The sequence below is a fragment of the Aulonocara stuartgranti genome (assembly GCF_965226115.1).
Source record: "Aulonocara stuartgranti genome assembly, chromosome: 1".
Lineage (NCBI taxonomy): Eukaryota > Metazoa > Chordata > Actinopteri > Cichliformes > Cichlidae > Aulonocara > Aulonocara stuartgranti.
The window spans coordinates 4,076,343-4,092,593 of record NC_138939.1 but is presented as its reverse complement, the minus strand read 5'-3'; the positions used below and the strand labels follow the sequence as shown (position 1 = coordinate 4,092,593).

At 39.4% G+C, this 16,251-nt stretch overlaps 1 protein-coding gene across 2 annotated transcripts in view; it reads left to right on the top strand.

Annotated features, from left to right (window-relative positions):
• Nucleotides 1-16,251, top strand: part of LOC309714747 (neural-cadherin) — a 335,326-nt gene that overhangs the window by 164,609 nt on the left and 154,466 nt on the right. For both annotated transcript variants that reach the window (XM_082547420.1, XM_082547421.1), the window contains exons 17-23: nucleotides 2,942-3,062; nucleotides 3,143-3,305; nucleotides 4,903-5,571; nucleotides 7,649-7,840; nucleotides 9,123-9,570; nucleotides 9,713-10,039; nucleotides 11,574-11,667. In XM_082547420.1, coding sequence (XP_082403546.1) covers nucleotides 2,942-3,062; nucleotides 3,143-3,305; nucleotides 4,903-5,571; nucleotides 7,649-7,840; nucleotides 9,123-9,570; nucleotides 9,713-10,039; nucleotides 11,574-11,667 — 2,014 coding nt within the window. The remainder of the gene's footprint in view (nucleotides 1-2,941; nucleotides 3,063-3,142; nucleotides 3,306-4,902; nucleotides 5,572-7,648; nucleotides 7,841-9,122; nucleotides 9,571-9,712; nucleotides 10,040-11,573; nucleotides 11,668-16,251) is intronic.

Below are 16,251 nucleotides of genomic sequence, written 5' to 3'. Positions count from 1 at the left end.
GCAGGTTCTCCTGGCCAGGTTTAGGCCAAAATCTGGACCCCAACACAACAAATGTATCTCGGTGTAATCCAGTGGTTCTCAAACTCTTTACATCGTTCCCCACATGGCAGGAAGAAATATTTTCACGCCCCATCTAAACAAAACAATGACAGAAAAGAGCGGATCCATCTGACTCTGCCTCCATTACAACATACTAGACGTGGGAGTAATAAACCGTTGTGGTGAAAAATTGTGTTGTTACATTACCGTTCAGTTTGGGGGTTACAACAGAACATGGTACATTGATTGTTCTCACGTATTATCAGACGGGATTGTTTCAATAAACCAAGGACATTTTGACTGATAATTATTTGTATTCTTCTGTAACTGTACAGAGCTAAAACCTCCAAAATTTCAGGAGTAGTTAGTCATTATCAGAGGTGTTTGTGAACTAAAAATCAGGAATGTGGGATACTGTTTGTCCGTGATTTGGACAGCCCAGTGCGTGCTCCCGACGAAGGGGAAACAAATTCTGTCGTGGATACCTACTTTGGCACGACCTCGGACAACAGATTCGCACCTTTCAGTACACTCTGCAGCTATCTGTTGCAACAGATCCACATATTATTAACATAACTGACGCAAATGTCTTTATTCCGCCGTAAAAGTGATTCTGATGTTAAACATTAGTTCCGCATGACTTTTCTGCCAGGTGATTTGCGCCCCACCTGTCAAAACTCTGGTCAAACTCTTTGAGAACCACTGGTGTAATCTGACCAAAGAATGTGCTCCTGATATTCATCAGGCTTCTTTTCATTTTCTTTGGCAATATTTAGTATTGAAGTATTACATCAAAGCACTAGAGAGGGTTTATTTCTCGGACTATTAAGATATTACGCAGTGTCATTTAAACTCTGCAAGCTGCCAGAAACATTCATGTTAGGTCAATGTTTGATTCTAAATTGACAGTGAGATCGTTCATAGATTAGAGCCTGATTGAATGTGGGTTGTACTCTGAATTGTACAAGCCATGTTTGTGGTCAATACGAACTCTTATTTGCACTCGTTGACCTGGTAAGTCTGAAGTTATTGTTTTATGTATTGTTTTTTTAAATGATTGAACAAGTAGCAGACTGCCCATAACGTTATTTATTTGGAGGAAATCACTTTTGATTAGTGGTACTACAGCTCTTTCCGGACCTCGTGATTGCTGCCGCAAACATTTTGCTCAGATTGTGGCAGTTCTTTCCAGTGTGGAAACATAATGTAGGTCCATAGGGTTAAAACTGAGAAAATTCTGAAGTTTAGAGGTAATTTTTACAATGCAGATTTGTAGGGTTTCTGTCTATACAGGTTTTCTAATTATTGTCTCATGTGTCTACGACCTGTGAGCACAGTTAGAACTCTGTTTAAAAGACACATAAAAAAGTACTTTACATATTGATAAATGGCATTTTATGCGATCTTGAACTGGGTGCACTCACTTTTGTTGTATTTTGCTACCTTTATATGAATTCCCACATGCGTCTTTGTTAATGTAAACACCACCGTCTGAATTCTGTTCACATTCCTCTGACAATAAGTTTACTTTGACTTCAGTAAGTCTGCTAACGGTGAAAGGTTTTATTCTTGGCTGCACAATAGGTGTTCTTTAGGACACAACTTTTCCAAAACCATCGGTATCATGGAAATCATTCATCTTCAGTTGAAAAGAGAGCTTAGTGTCATTTCCTTGAGAGTTATGATATTAAGAAAATATCCACAATTCGGCATTTATACAAAACCACTAAACAGCTTTCAGTGCAATGTTACTTGAATGGGCTGTAAATGGTAAATGGCCTGTATTTGTATAGTGCTTTACACAACCAGTCATCCACCCATTCACACACTGGTGGTGGCAGCTACATGTAGCCACAGCCACCCTGGGGCGCACTGACAGAGGCGAGCACCCAATTCCTAACACTTACTTTGATGTCTTGTGCAGTTTGTTCACATCCATGCTCACAAGCAATACACACTACTTCTACCAAAGACTGCGCCCGACATAGAAAGCTAATAGATAACATTAACAACAACAATTAGGAGATGGATTGTATTTATTGGTATTTTTTGCAGTTTTCTGGCTTTGTAACAATGTTAACGCCCTTAAAAGCAATTTAAATCCCACTGTTGTCAGATTTAATAGCTTAAAAGGCTGGATTGCTATAATCTTCTGATTGATAATTGATGTTTTGTGATCAAGTATCTGGGATCCATCCAGGAATAATTGGTAGTACATTTGCATGCTGCACTTTTTAATTATTTTTAGTGAACAAGTGTATTTTTTAAATATCCCATAAAGAAGAACAAGTATTTGATTTAAAGTCTTCAGTTTGAAGAATAAACAGTATGCATAAATTTCTCTTTTTAAAAATGGGTGAATTTCTGTGTAGTTTGGAAGGATTGGTAGAAATAATTGGCACATATCTATTTGTATTGTTGGTAAAGGTCATAATTGATTTTGTGATCAAATTGTTAGAGTCAGAGGTAACGTAAAGCCTTTTTCTTTTCTGTGAATGGCTCTAAAATATCTGATTTTTACTTTTCAAGAGATTTCTTGTCACGTGGATGAAATTCTTACATGTTAGGCAATGGCAATCACCTCTGTAAGGACGGACGCTGGCTCCTTTTCAGATCTAAGACTTAATATCTGAATTCTGTTCTGTCAGCTAAAGCAGGCTGCTGTCTGTCCCTGTTAACTGAGACAGATCTTGGGTCTAGCAGAAACCAGCAGTACTGAGTGAAATGGGTACTGCTAGCCCGTGGGGGATCAAGCCTTCACCAAAGCTCTTTCTTTTTACAAATACAAAAACTAAACTCCATAACTTTTCCGCTCTACAGCTCCAAAAAGATTTACATACTATACTTTGGTTTATTTCTACTGTCACTGTTAATTTGTCTTCATCCTTACACTGGTTTGCAGGTGGAAACGCTAAGCTGCGGTACCAGATCACATCAGGAAACACAGGAGGGGTGTTTGATGTGGAACCAGAGGTGGGCACTATCTTTATAGCCCAGCCTCTGGACTACGAACAGAACAAACGGTAGGAACACACTCAGAGAAGAATCCTCCAAGCTTGCTGAACGATTGTCCATCCCTGACAAAGTTGAAACTTGTGTTCAGGTACAAGCTTCATCTTCTGGCTTCAGATGGGAAGTGGGAAGATTACACGACTGTGACAGTAAACGTGGTCAACAAGAATGACGAGGCTCCGGTGTTTACTGTTAACGAGTACTACGGCAGCGTAACAGAGGAGCTGGATGGTTCTCCAGTGTTTGTGTTGCAGGTACAGTCCAAGCTTACTAGTATTGTTTCTTCATATGACTAGTAAGAGAAGGAATAAACTATATTCTACATAAATATGTTCACTGATGCATTGCTGCTGAGTTTTGTCAGTTTATTTATTTGCCACTTTGAGCTACAAACATGAAAATAAATAGCACTACAGGCCAACAGAGAAGACGGTATTTAAGTTTGAGGTGAACTCTCCCTTAAACCTCTCACGCTTCTCAAAAAAAAGAGTAGAGGCTATGCAGCAAATAATGTCACAAAGGTTGTTTAAACAATGCTGTGTTGGTACTAAGAGACCCAAGATAATATTCCCCACAACATCACAGCACCAGCCTGAGCCACTCATACAAGACAGGATGGATCCATGTGAAAACTGACTCATCGGATCAGGCTATAGCTTTTCAGGTTTCTGTTGTCCATTTCTGGTGAGCCTCAGTTTCCTGTTCTTAGCTTACAGGAGTGGCTCCCGGTGTCTTCTGCTGCATGCACTTCTGCATATTCTGGTTGATAAAATTAGTTGTTGCGAGTTGCTGTTACCTTCCTATGAGCTCATATCTATCTAGTCAATTTGCTTTGAGCTCTGGCTGCTCTAAACTAAGTTTTCTTTCTTTCTTTATTTAGTTATTGTTTGTGGATCTGCATAATGTCACAGAGAGAAGATATATTCATACGAGCTTTGATTGTTACACCGAAGCCCCACCAACCATGTCAATCAGTAGAAAGTTGGCTTAAAGAGAAATGAGCCAAAGCAGCTTGTTTTAGACGCAGGGTGAACTTAAGGGGGTGAATAAGTGAGGGTTATTTTAAACAATGAATTATACAGAGTTACTCTGGTATAGCCCAAGCATAAAAATATGCAGCTGATACTGATCATAACAGGTTCTCTTCAAAGAAGCAACTGGAGACATTTTTTAACCAGCGCCTGTAGCTAATATTAAGCAGTATTTTTAATTTAATAACATTTAACAGCTGCCAGAAGAAAAAGAGAATTTTATTTTCTACCGCTCTCTGGTCCTCGGAGGAGTAAGATGTCTAAATAGAAAGTCTTAGGTAGACCACAACAGTAACACAGGTAAATCTGATGTCATTTCCCTTTTACAAACCCACGTAAAACTCAAACTGTTTCTTTTGTTTAACTGCATATTTGTTGATTATGTTGAAGGAGGTATTTGAGTTTTGTTGACTATGTGGGTTATTAAATTGTACATGTGTACACATCAAGTTTGGGTTTCACAAATGTCTCTAATATGTGGATTTAATACTCGTCTGTAGAAGCACACATACATTTTTGCTCTCAGTCATTCTGCAATTACTGTGTTAAGTTAAAGCAACTTTGGCCTGACCTGATGTTACTGCTGCTAATGTGTTGAAGATGAGCAAAATGTGCAGACAGAAGAGGGGGAGGAAAGGTGAGGCTTGGGGTTAAAAAGATGGCCCTTTGCCAGATTTAAATACCAGAGAGTACAAAGCTGCACAGGGCACTTATGGAGTGCTGTGAGTCGTGATATCACAACCAAGTCAGCAACGGTGTAAAAGCTCCGTGATTGTAAGATTGTTGCCTCGCCTGGTTCACTGTGCCTTTCACATTGTAGGTAACGGCAACTGACCCAGATAAGGACGCTGACCAGGAGGCCCTGCGTTACTCTCTCCACGGCCAAGGTGCAGACAGTGAATTCATAATTGATGAGGTCACAGGGAAGATCTATGCCCAGCGGACGCTTGACCGCGAGGAGCGCGCTGTCTGGCGTTTCGTTGTCCTGGCCACAGATGAGGGCGGCGAAGGTCTGACGGGTTTCACAGATGTCATCATCAATGTATGGGACATAAATGACAACGCGCCCATCTTCACGTGCGCTCCCAGCTGTCACGGAGAAGTAGCAGAGAACTCAGCAGCAGGGACATCGGTGATGGAAATGACGGCGACCGACCTGGATGACTCAGCTGTGGGGCAGAACGCTGTGCTCTCTTACAGGATTGTGGGTAGTTTAGATGCCACTAATGCAGAGCTGGGCGGAGTCCCCACCTTCTCAGAAATGTTTACCATCAATCCCACCACAGGCACCATCACTGTAGGCATAGGTGGGCTAGACCGGGAACAAGTTGAGTCTTACCTCCTGGTGGTAGAAGCCAGGGATGGGGGAGGGATGGCAGGAACGGGAACTGCTACTATTCTGATCAAAGATGTGAACGACCACGCTCCGAGGTTCACTGATCACTCCTGCCTGGCAAGGATTTCTGAGAACGCAGAGCCCAATGCAGAGGTGGGTGGCTGGTGTTGCTATCACAAAAACAATACTCCTTAAATGGTAAATGGCCTGCATTTGTATAGCGCTTTTCTAGTCCTTAAGGACCCCAAAGCGCTTCACACTACATTCAGTCATTCACCCATTCACACACACATTCACACATCGCCCTTAAGACAGCTCACTGCTCGTTTTCTTATTGGTGGAGTTGTTGCAAAGCAGCATTCCCAGTATATGCTATCAGTTATTTTTCTAACTAGTCTCACACCGTTTTTCATAGATAGGCCATTCATACCTCAGAACAGCTGTCTTGATTGTGTTCTGTGTGCTTCAACTCAGAATAGACAGCCAGCTATCTCTTACTTCTTTCATGTTGGCTTAGTGTCAGAATTACCACTCGCTCACCACTCTCTTGTATGTTGAAGGACCTGAGTTCAAGTACAACATGAAGCATTTTTCATAATGGCTTTTCTTTATTGTGTTTACACACAAACACGTTTTTCAGAAATCATTTTTTCCTCTCCTTTTAATTTCAGACAGAAAACGAAACATTTTCCTGCGCAGAAAATTTTTGCAGCTTTAACCCTTGTGTGGTGTTCGTATTTTTGTTACTCAGCCAGTGTTCATGGGTCTGGTGGACCCACTAGAGTTTTGGCTTTCCAAATTAACACTATCAAACAATTTTATGTTAAATTACTCAACAGATGTTTACTTCATCCCAATTACAAGACATATGAACAGCAAACATGGTTAATTTTTTCCCTTTACCTTTGTTAGATCACATTTATGAATTAATGTGCTTCTCGTTTTTCTTTTATATAAAATGTTATAAATAAATCAGTTATAATCAAGTGGAGTGAGTGGAAAGACACAACACATTTACACGTGAAAAAATAATTAATTGTTTAATTTTTCTTTTGAAAAAAACTGAACACGGGTCTCACAGACCCGAACACCATACAAGGGTTAATACAGCAAGATAAATGTCCCTGAGCAGTGAAAGGGACAAAAATTATTACAACCACTCAGTTTATGAGTGTGTTTCAGAGCCAACCTCCTTCAACTTTGTTTGGCAGGTTCTATACTTTTATACTTTTTGGCCACACCAGGGGCAAGCTGCACATCGAGTCCAACAGCAGCAACAATCCCAACAATTCCTATTGTTGGAATAGTTGCTGGTACAATTCCTATATTTAACATCTGCAACAAAATCATCCCAGATCTTTTAGTGTCGCCTTTTTTAGCTGACACTAAAAGATCTGAAACAATAAAACCAAAGGCATCAACAAGCACAGAACTACAACATTGTGGTAATTTGTTTATTAGTGTGTTTGAAAAACAAAAATAAATAACAAGAAAACATGCAAGTTTGGCTGCATTCCATTGTGACCAGATATAATTATTTTTTGGAATCAAACTTGCTGAATGGCTCGTGCATTATGAGAATGATTGGATTCTGGTATCTTCACAAATCTTGAAATTAAATTCACATTAAAACTTAACACCTAATATTCATCTGACAAGCTGCAGGTTTCATTCGTGTTTCTTACAGGAGATTATTAGACCAGCCATGACTTTTAATCAGACCTCAAAATTCATAGGTTCAGAGGTGAGTTCTTTGTTTTCCTAAGTGGAACTAGTTTGCAGTAGGGTTGTCTTAGAAAAGCAAGAAACTCTTGATCACCAGTTTTACATGAGAGATAGATGCTCAGAGGAGGGAACTGCTATTCCATTGTTAAATGGGCCTTTATGTCAACGTTTTCAGTACAATTCAGTTTTATACTGCACTGCATCATGGGAAGTCCTCTGTGTGGATGGGGCAGGGATATTGATAATCCTATTCTTAACAAATGAACACAGTCGGGAGTTATTTTTGCAAGCTTTCCTGTATCATATTGAAAATGATGGATAATTTGCTCTTGTCAGAAATGTGCAGAGACAGTCATGTCCATGTTTATCGTAACTACATTCAGAAAACCTGGGTTATCTTTATTGTTCGGAGATTTAGCACTTTGCTTTTTATTTTTTTATTGTCAAAATGTAAATAGCCAGTTCCCTTAACACAATGTAATTGCTGGTTGTAACTTGTTCTAAGGTCTTGGATCTTGCAGCAGAGGACAGGGACATTGGTGAAAACGCCCAGCTGACCTTTAGTGTTGTGTCTGGAGACCAGGAGCAAAAGTTCTATATGGTCAGTCACAAGCAGGAGCAGCGCGGCACCTTGCGGCTTAAGAAACGTCTGGACTACGAACGGCACAGCGAGCAGAGGTTCAACCTGACACTGAAGGTACGTGGAAGGCATTTCAATTACAAAGGCTTTCACTATTGAAAATGACTTTGATTCAGATTTCTCTCTAATTCATTGGATTCCTTTTCATAATAGTCATGTGAACCTTCAGCTGACAGTATGAAACATGTGAATGGAAGATGGAAAATTACACAGAATTTAAGGTTTTAAAAATAAATTGATTTTTAATCAGCGTTTAAAGTTTGGCTGCATTCACATGCAGAACAATTTGTCAAATTGTCAAAACTGATGGGAGGACAGGCTTTTAGAATTTTGTAAGCAATGATCATAAATCTCTTAAACCAACCTGTCAGCCCTTCCATCAACAGCTAACGTAAAGAGTTGTGAAGGTGAAGACAATAGCATAAAGGCAGTCTGACAGTGTCAGTGTCATATGTCAGTTACAGATAAGAAAAGTCCCCCAGGCAAGTTTTTATACTGGTAGAACTGACAGAAAGTTGCTAGAAAGTAACCTCGAATTCTAAAAGGATATAAATGGATATAAGTGTTGCACACCCAGAGGAACCCAGAGGAACCCTCTATCTGCTTTTTTATAATTGATGATTTAAAAAAAATTCACCAATGCTTTCGAACTGGCCAATTTGAAGACAACTTAAGCTGCTCTTCCTTTATGATATGAGCCAATCCAAACACTTCCTCCTACATATAGTAGTCTTAATTCTTTTCTTTGATTCTTAGAAGTTACAAAAATACAACCAAGTTACACTGGTTGTGTCACATAAAGCCTTTTTACTGTTAACATTGCAGTTTTTGTGTGTTTCCTTGGATATTTGCAGTCAAGCTTCTCACAGAAACTACTGCAAGATGCTAATTAATGTTTTTAACTTTCCCAATGGTGAATAATTGGCTTCATACTCTGATTTAATATTTTTCTTTTTACGCCTCCTTAACCTCTTAAAATTAAATTAAAATTAAACTCTACTCTTGTTTGGTTACCTTGTTAAGGGCAACAACATTTTTGTTGTCCTAAACAAACAATCCATAAGCCACATCCCAATAACAACTTTGTCAAAGTGATGCAAAAATCTCGTGGCATGACACTTCTTCTGTAAAAAAATTAATGTCTTTATTTGCTTTTGTCTGATTATTTTAGGTAAGCTGTTGGCTCTGGAAACTTGGAAGTCTGCTCGGGAAAATAATTGCAAAAACAATAACTGTTTAGTGCACTGTGAAATTATTTTGGCTCTAATTACAAGAAGTATCGAGTTCATGATCTTTGTTATTATGCATGTGTGTGATATTTGTGCGCTTCCTGTTTTAGGTTGAAGACCTGGACTTCTCCAGCCTTCTGCACTGTGTGGTGGAGGTGGAGGACTATAACGATCACGCTCCTGTCTTCATTCCACACTTCATGTCACTTGCTCCACTACCTGAGGACATTGTTGTGGGAACCAGTGTGGCCCATTTAGTAGCCAGCGACTCTGATTCAGGCCAGAACCGTGACATCACCTATAGCTTGTCAGAGGACTCAGACCCTGAGGGTCTGTTCACCATTGATCAGTCCGGTCTGCTGTCAGTGGCTCGGCCTCTGGATCGGGAAAGGATACCCCAGCATCACTTAGTTGTCATTGCGACTGATCACGGTGTTCCAGCTCTGACAGGCAGCGCCACAGTTCAGCTGCCTCTGTTGGATGTGAATGATAACGGACCAGAGTTTGAAGCAGCGTACTCTCCAATAGTCTTTGAGAATGTGTCTGGACCGCAGGTAGGTTTAATCCCATATAGCATACTGTACTGTTATGTATAGATTTTCATAAAGACGAAGCAAATGATAATGATTGACTGTGTGGTTAAAAAATCTTCAGTGAACAAAGCTACAACCCCTCATCCTTTTTCATCTTGTTTAGGTAGTAAGGTTGAACCAAACGTCGACCCTCCTTCAAGCTGTGGATCACGACTCGCCTGAGAATGGTCCTCCTTTCCACTTTGCAGTCCCCCCTGAATATCGCTACAGCAACGATTTCTACCTTCAGGACAATCTCAACGGCACAGCCACACTAACAGCTTTGAGGACATTTGACCGCGAGCGCCAGAAAGAGTTTCTCATTCCTATTATTATGAGTGACAGTGGAAGTCCAGCCAAGACGGTGACCAGCACCCTGACTGTGACCATCGGTGACCAAAATGATCATGCACACGTGGCAGGGGAGAAGAAAATTTTCATTAATAGTCACAGGGGTGAGTAGGCGGTGGTGAAAAAGTAAAACTGAATGCATAAATGTACTTGTTTTTCACCAATTAGTGTGTTTTCATAATATTTGGAAGTCATTATAATTCACATTTAAATCCAGGTAACTGCCCAGCCCGACTCTGTGCTATCAACAATCAGCTTGGGTGTCCTTGAGGCAAAACCACCTTTTTCTGGCCTTCACAGATTAGCTGCACGACACCGATTGGAGGGTTTATTTGAAAATTCCCTTTTGTCTTTAGGGTGATTTTATTTTACTTTGTCAAATTAAAAGTCTGTCTCTTTGTGAATTTAACATTATTTGACAGACGGAGGTCGGTGGGAAAGTTTTAAAATGTCGCTCAACCAGCATCTACTTAATAAAACAGCCTTCATCTACTTTTTAAAGCACATTTTGAACTTTGCCCTCAAACTTTTCTCTCTCTGTAGGTGGCTCTCTTAGTGCCAGCTAATTAATTCCTAATCAGTGAGCAGTAATTAAAACACACAAACAGACACACACACACTGTGTTTATTGTGTTTTTCACCTCCGCCTCAACTCTTCCATTGTCACTACATCATCATTCCCCACATGATCACTATTTAGTTGCCGTGACTCCCACGGTGCCGTTCTAAGGGTCACAAAGGCAAATAGTGCTCGATTTGACACACAGTTAATTACACTTTAAATGTTTATTCTCTGACAGCGTACTGCGTTTCTGGTCTGTCTGAACTCAGGCAGTGAATCTCAGATTTTTAGTCCCAGAAAGCGTCCATGTAGTTTTCAGACTTACACAGGCTTCACGGCACACTGCGTTGTCAGTTAGGTTGAGTTATGCATTAGAAGTACACGTCAGGCAGTTAAGGCCTTGCTGCCTCTCTGTTGATAGGTACAGTACGTCGCTTTTGTTTATATGCTTGCACTTGGATTAGCAATGCTTCATCTTCTTTTGCCATTCAGAGCTACAAATGCACATTTCAGTGGTTTTGAACTCTTCTCAAAAGTTAAGTTTCACAAAGACAATCCAGCTAAAATTCAACATGTCAAGGTCTGCCTTTTAAATTTTGAAGGGTACCCTGTGAATAATTCCCACATGGTACAGTGTGAGGAATTGGAGGAGAAAGAGTAATGACAACAACACTTCTTTCTACTTGATTATAATCATTATGCATTCAAACAGCATTTTCTCTTTTGCATTTCTTTCTCCAGTGTCACCTGCAATGTCACTTCTCAGTTTTGCTGAGACCTGAGTGTCTTTGGATATTTTGCTGTTTCTGATGTTTTTCACTATGTTTGTACATTGTTGATTTTGTTTTCCTGTGTTTGAAAAGCTACTGTTTGTAGTGTTGTGATTTCAAGGCTTTTCCACTTTTTCTTTATTCTAATGAATGTAAAACACATGAAGCACACACACTTAAACACATGTACAGTATATATCAATCCAAAAGCAAAAACAGAGGGTTATCCTTTAATTCTCCGACATATTTAGTGCTGCTGAATCATTCTCACGCAGACTGATTAACGGATGCATTTTCTCTTTTCAGGCCGTATGCCAACTACAGTGCTCGGAAAGGTCTACTCTCCTGACCCAGATGATTGGGACAACAAGACGTATGTCTTTGAAGGACATGTGCCAAGGTAAATTAAAACAAATTAATTCAATGGGTCAGCAGTTTCTAATCAGAAATGTGTCATAAGCTATTTTAAATGAGTGCGAATGATGGCAGGGCATCTACTCTTTCCAAGAAATGTCTAACATCCTGACGTCAGTGATGCAGGAGTTTCTGTGTGCCAGATTACTTCTTTCATACCCTGAACCAAGTTGCCTTTTACGGCTAATCAGCGGCACCTCCTTGTTTTTTAGTCGTTAGATTGATTTAGACATTTAAATAGTGCAAAGCAACAATTCCCGGAGCGAAATATCCATCTTTGTTTATTACCATCCTATTTTTCTATTACCATTACCATCCTGTCCAATTTTCTTCCTCTGATTCTATTTCCTCAATGCCTCTTCTCAATTTCTCTTTCCATTTTTGTTGTTAATGCATGTGTGTTTTCCTGCCGTCGGATGACGATGTTGTGTTTGTGCCAATACTCTGCTTGAGAGTTTCACTTGCTAAAAGTGACACTGAGCCACAACGCTTCGCACTTTGACAATCTCCCACACACATGCACAGACGAGTCCCGAAGTGACACTCCGGTACCCTATGACACCTTCGTCTTCATCTTTCATGCTGTGTTGAACTCAAAATGACAAACTTTGCTACTTTTTCTCTCAAAGTCAGAGTTCAGGCTTTATGAAGGACTGGGTGCAATATAAGGTATCAGAACTTCACGACAGCTCTCATCTCGTCATGGTTCAAACCCGACTTAAGTTCAGAACACACCGTTGTGCTTTTCTTAATACATATCATACTATAACGCACTCACCTCTGCTTTTAGAGTTCTGTGCAAAAGTCTCATATTTTGCTTAAAATTAGACAGGCTTTCATGTAACATTGGACACTGGTTGCTTTTTCACTCATTTTTAGTCCAGTCCTTGTACCTGGCCACATAAAAGTGGCTCCTAACTTAAGGGATGAATTGATGTTGTGTCTACATGTTGTGTCTCTTAGAAAACTAAGCAGAGGACTCACTTTGTGAATAGCAGCCTGTTGCAAAAATGCATAATTTGTTCCCATTTTCTTTTTTGTCTAAAAAAAAATGCCAAATGTAACACAGTTTGACAGGTGTAGAAGAATATTTTTGCAGCAATAAAGTGATTCCCAAAAAGCTATAAGCTGAAAACTTCACATGTCTTGGCAGTCTGTCAGTTTATCCTTAAGATGGGTGAAGAGTTGCAGGCGTAAAAAACATCATATCTGATATCATATCTCACAGTACAATAATATTGAATGGGTTGCATTGTTGTATTTTGTCATGTTTCTCAGGTCTTTGTCTGAATTTCTACAAACATTATTGCTAAGGATTGTCTTATTGCATTGGAGTCACACTGGGTTAAATATGTACACTTGGGTTTTAAGGGGTATTTATTATTTTCTTCTTTTTTTTGGGTTGTATGGAAGCCCCAAACGCAATTTCATTGTTCTTGACAATGACAATAAATAAATAAATAAATACTAAATACTAATACTAAATACTGCAGCAGATGAACATTGGCTGACAGTCATGTTGGTTATACCAAATACCGACTTTTAAGATTGTTAGAATTGTGCAAACTCTGTTTTTGCCTTATACATGTATGTTTGCAGACTAAATCTGTTTCCCATTTTTCCAAGCAAAATGTGGTGGAGATGAGGGGAGGTTCAAGACCTACTGTGTGTTTCTATTTCAGTTCACCAAACAGTATTTTCAGTGTTTGGGTGTGGATGTTCTACTGTTTTCTACTGCGTTGTTTAGCTAAACAGTGCGGGGGAAAAAATAAGTAAAAAATAAATGTTCTGGTGGAACAATGTTTTCCACAAAGTGGAGGAGTACAAACATACTCTGGACGGGGGTACCAACATATATGCAATCACATGTTTGTCTAACAAGCAATAACTAATAGGACGATGTGTTAGATAAACAAAAAAGTTGAAATCCAGTCGCTACTTTAGCATGATTTCTAAATAAAAACTCACTTTTTTGCCAAATGTATGGCCAGTGGTTAAAATGTTTTGAATTTCTAAAATAAACAGATGATAAAACAAGATAATAGTTTAAATCGTTAGCCAAACAGAACAAACAGAACCAATGAAATAAGTCTTAAAGTTGTGAATAGATTATTGAAATTGAAAGCTAGGGCTGGTTAAAGTGTTTTTTGATGAAACAATACAAAGTATGCTGAGTAAGGCTGTCGAAGCTGTTATATTTTGTCAGTGGTCCTGGCACACGTTTTGCACAGCCGGCTACACAGAGAGACCTGTGCTGTTTGTGCAGCTTGGAGGATTACTTGTTTAGATTAAATTTTAGTTGTTAGTTGTGATTTTCTTTCATTTTCATGCCACATTAAGGACACCTGAAGTGGTGATGCAAGCACTAAGATATCAAACTAATTCCAGCATACAGCTGGTCTGCCTGCCAGTCCAGGGATGATTCAGTTTTGCTCGTTTGAGTTGGGTTAATGATCTCTAGGTGAGAGATGGGGTGACGTTTTATGTAATGTGTATGTAGACACAGTCATCTGGGGTAGCATTGTGCAAAATGGTAAGACACCAGAAGAAAGACAAGTGTTGGCACCAGAAACAACCTGTAACAAAATAGTTCACATAAGGGTCAATAGAATCAGGTTTCAGCATATTCAGATGTACTAAATGAGGAACCACTGATAGTTTAACCAGTTAAAACAGTAAAATTGTCTTTCAGTGATGTCAATCCTGGAATTAAGTGCTAGACCTAAGACGTGATGAATGCCACAGCATGTGCTGTAAAATGAGTTAAAACAGCTCTTGTCTCCACAAGTGGTTTATTATTTGATTTGCCAAGGTTCTGCTTTGGATTTCCTCTCTAATTAAACTTGAATGAGCTCATTTACTGTACAAAGGGAGCATGGAGACAAGGACCAAGCAAAATTGCTTCCTTGCATGTCTTTGTGCCTATTAGTCAGTCTCATTTTCCCCCTTGCCTCCCTCTCCCTAATGCAACGTCTCTACTCACTTTCTATTATTGTCCCAGAGGGCAATTGATTAACAGAGTAAACACTAAAATCCAGAATAAAAGTCCAGGCTGAAAGGGATGAAAGAATATTTATTTTGGACTGTCTTCAGCTTGGACAGTTGTATCAGAAGTGCAGCCAACTGAAAGAGGAAAAAGTGTGCATATAATTTGAGCTTTTATGTTAGGTAACATATTCATAAACTGTTTCATTAATTCACACTTTTTACGTAATATTAGAGTAACAGTTTTGTATATAGGAGATCACAGTTTGGTATGCTGATCCGTGTGCCAGCAGCATACCAAAACAATCATGTTGGATGAATCAGTGAAATTCCAGATTATGTTTACTTGCAACATTTCTGTAAATTGAATACCATTGTCACCGATGTTCCCTCTAAGCTGCGCGGGTGCGCAATTGCGCATTGCTGGCACAGTCTCTGCGCACAGAAAACCTGCACAAAAAAAATCGAACCTGAATTGAAATTAAAATTAATACATTAACATATCACAACAATAACATCATCACTTCTGTTTGGTATGATGCCATTAAATGTCTTTAACAGCGTGTGTTGTTGCAAATACCTTCTCCGTGACATGTTATTTACAATTTAGAAAACCTTAAATTTTCTAAAGTTTTTACTAAAGTCTGACTTTTCTAATAACTCCTTTTTGGAGTATTACCTCTTATCATAGCAAATAAACATGTTAGAAATTTGTATATGGCCCAGTCACACTCAAGTAAAAACGAGGACAATGACTGGGGAAAATCAGTAGTTGTGTGGTATTTAATATTTCTACGTTCAGTGACAATTTACAAGCAGTTACGATGACGCGCTGGATGCCCAGAGGGTGACTATCCGACTCCCTCAGTCAGAAGGAGATTCCACTGTTGACGATTTATCTCGGTTAACTGCTTAATTTGCAACTTAAAACCATTCAATCATGAACTGATAGCAGGGTGACTTTGTCTTAACGCTGGTTCGTTTTGTTTTCACCATTTCAAAAACAACAAGGTCACAAGTTTAGTTGTGTGTTCCCTCCAGCCACTGTTTTCCCCAGTGTGATTGCAGCATTAGCCAGCCTGCAACGAGTCTGCCAGTATTTAAAATAAAGAATCCAACTTCTGGTTCCTGCTATTTGGTATATTTGCCATTCCATCGGATTAAAGCTACCTAAGGACATGAACTACAACATAATTCTTTAAATACTGTGCTGTACACTATACAAACCATAGACATTAGGCATTCAGTCATACTTTCCAGTTAGCTATTTAACCCACTGATAACTGAAAATTACAGGTCTTTACAAACTCTCAAAGACATAAAGCCATGTAATCAGTGTGCCTCTCCATTGGTGAATCCTATAGATTCAGCAGCTTGAGACTGTGTAGCGCAGTCAATGAACCGTGTTTACCTGCACTGAAATGTAATGCTGCAAACACATCATTCAGTCTTAGGTGATTGTGTCAGCTGTAGCTAGGAGGTTGGTGCATTTGTTAGCTACTTGAATGACCTCCACCTTCACAGAATGCATTATATTACTAGTAATTACTTCTTATATAACTGCACCGGTTAGCAGCTTGCTTTT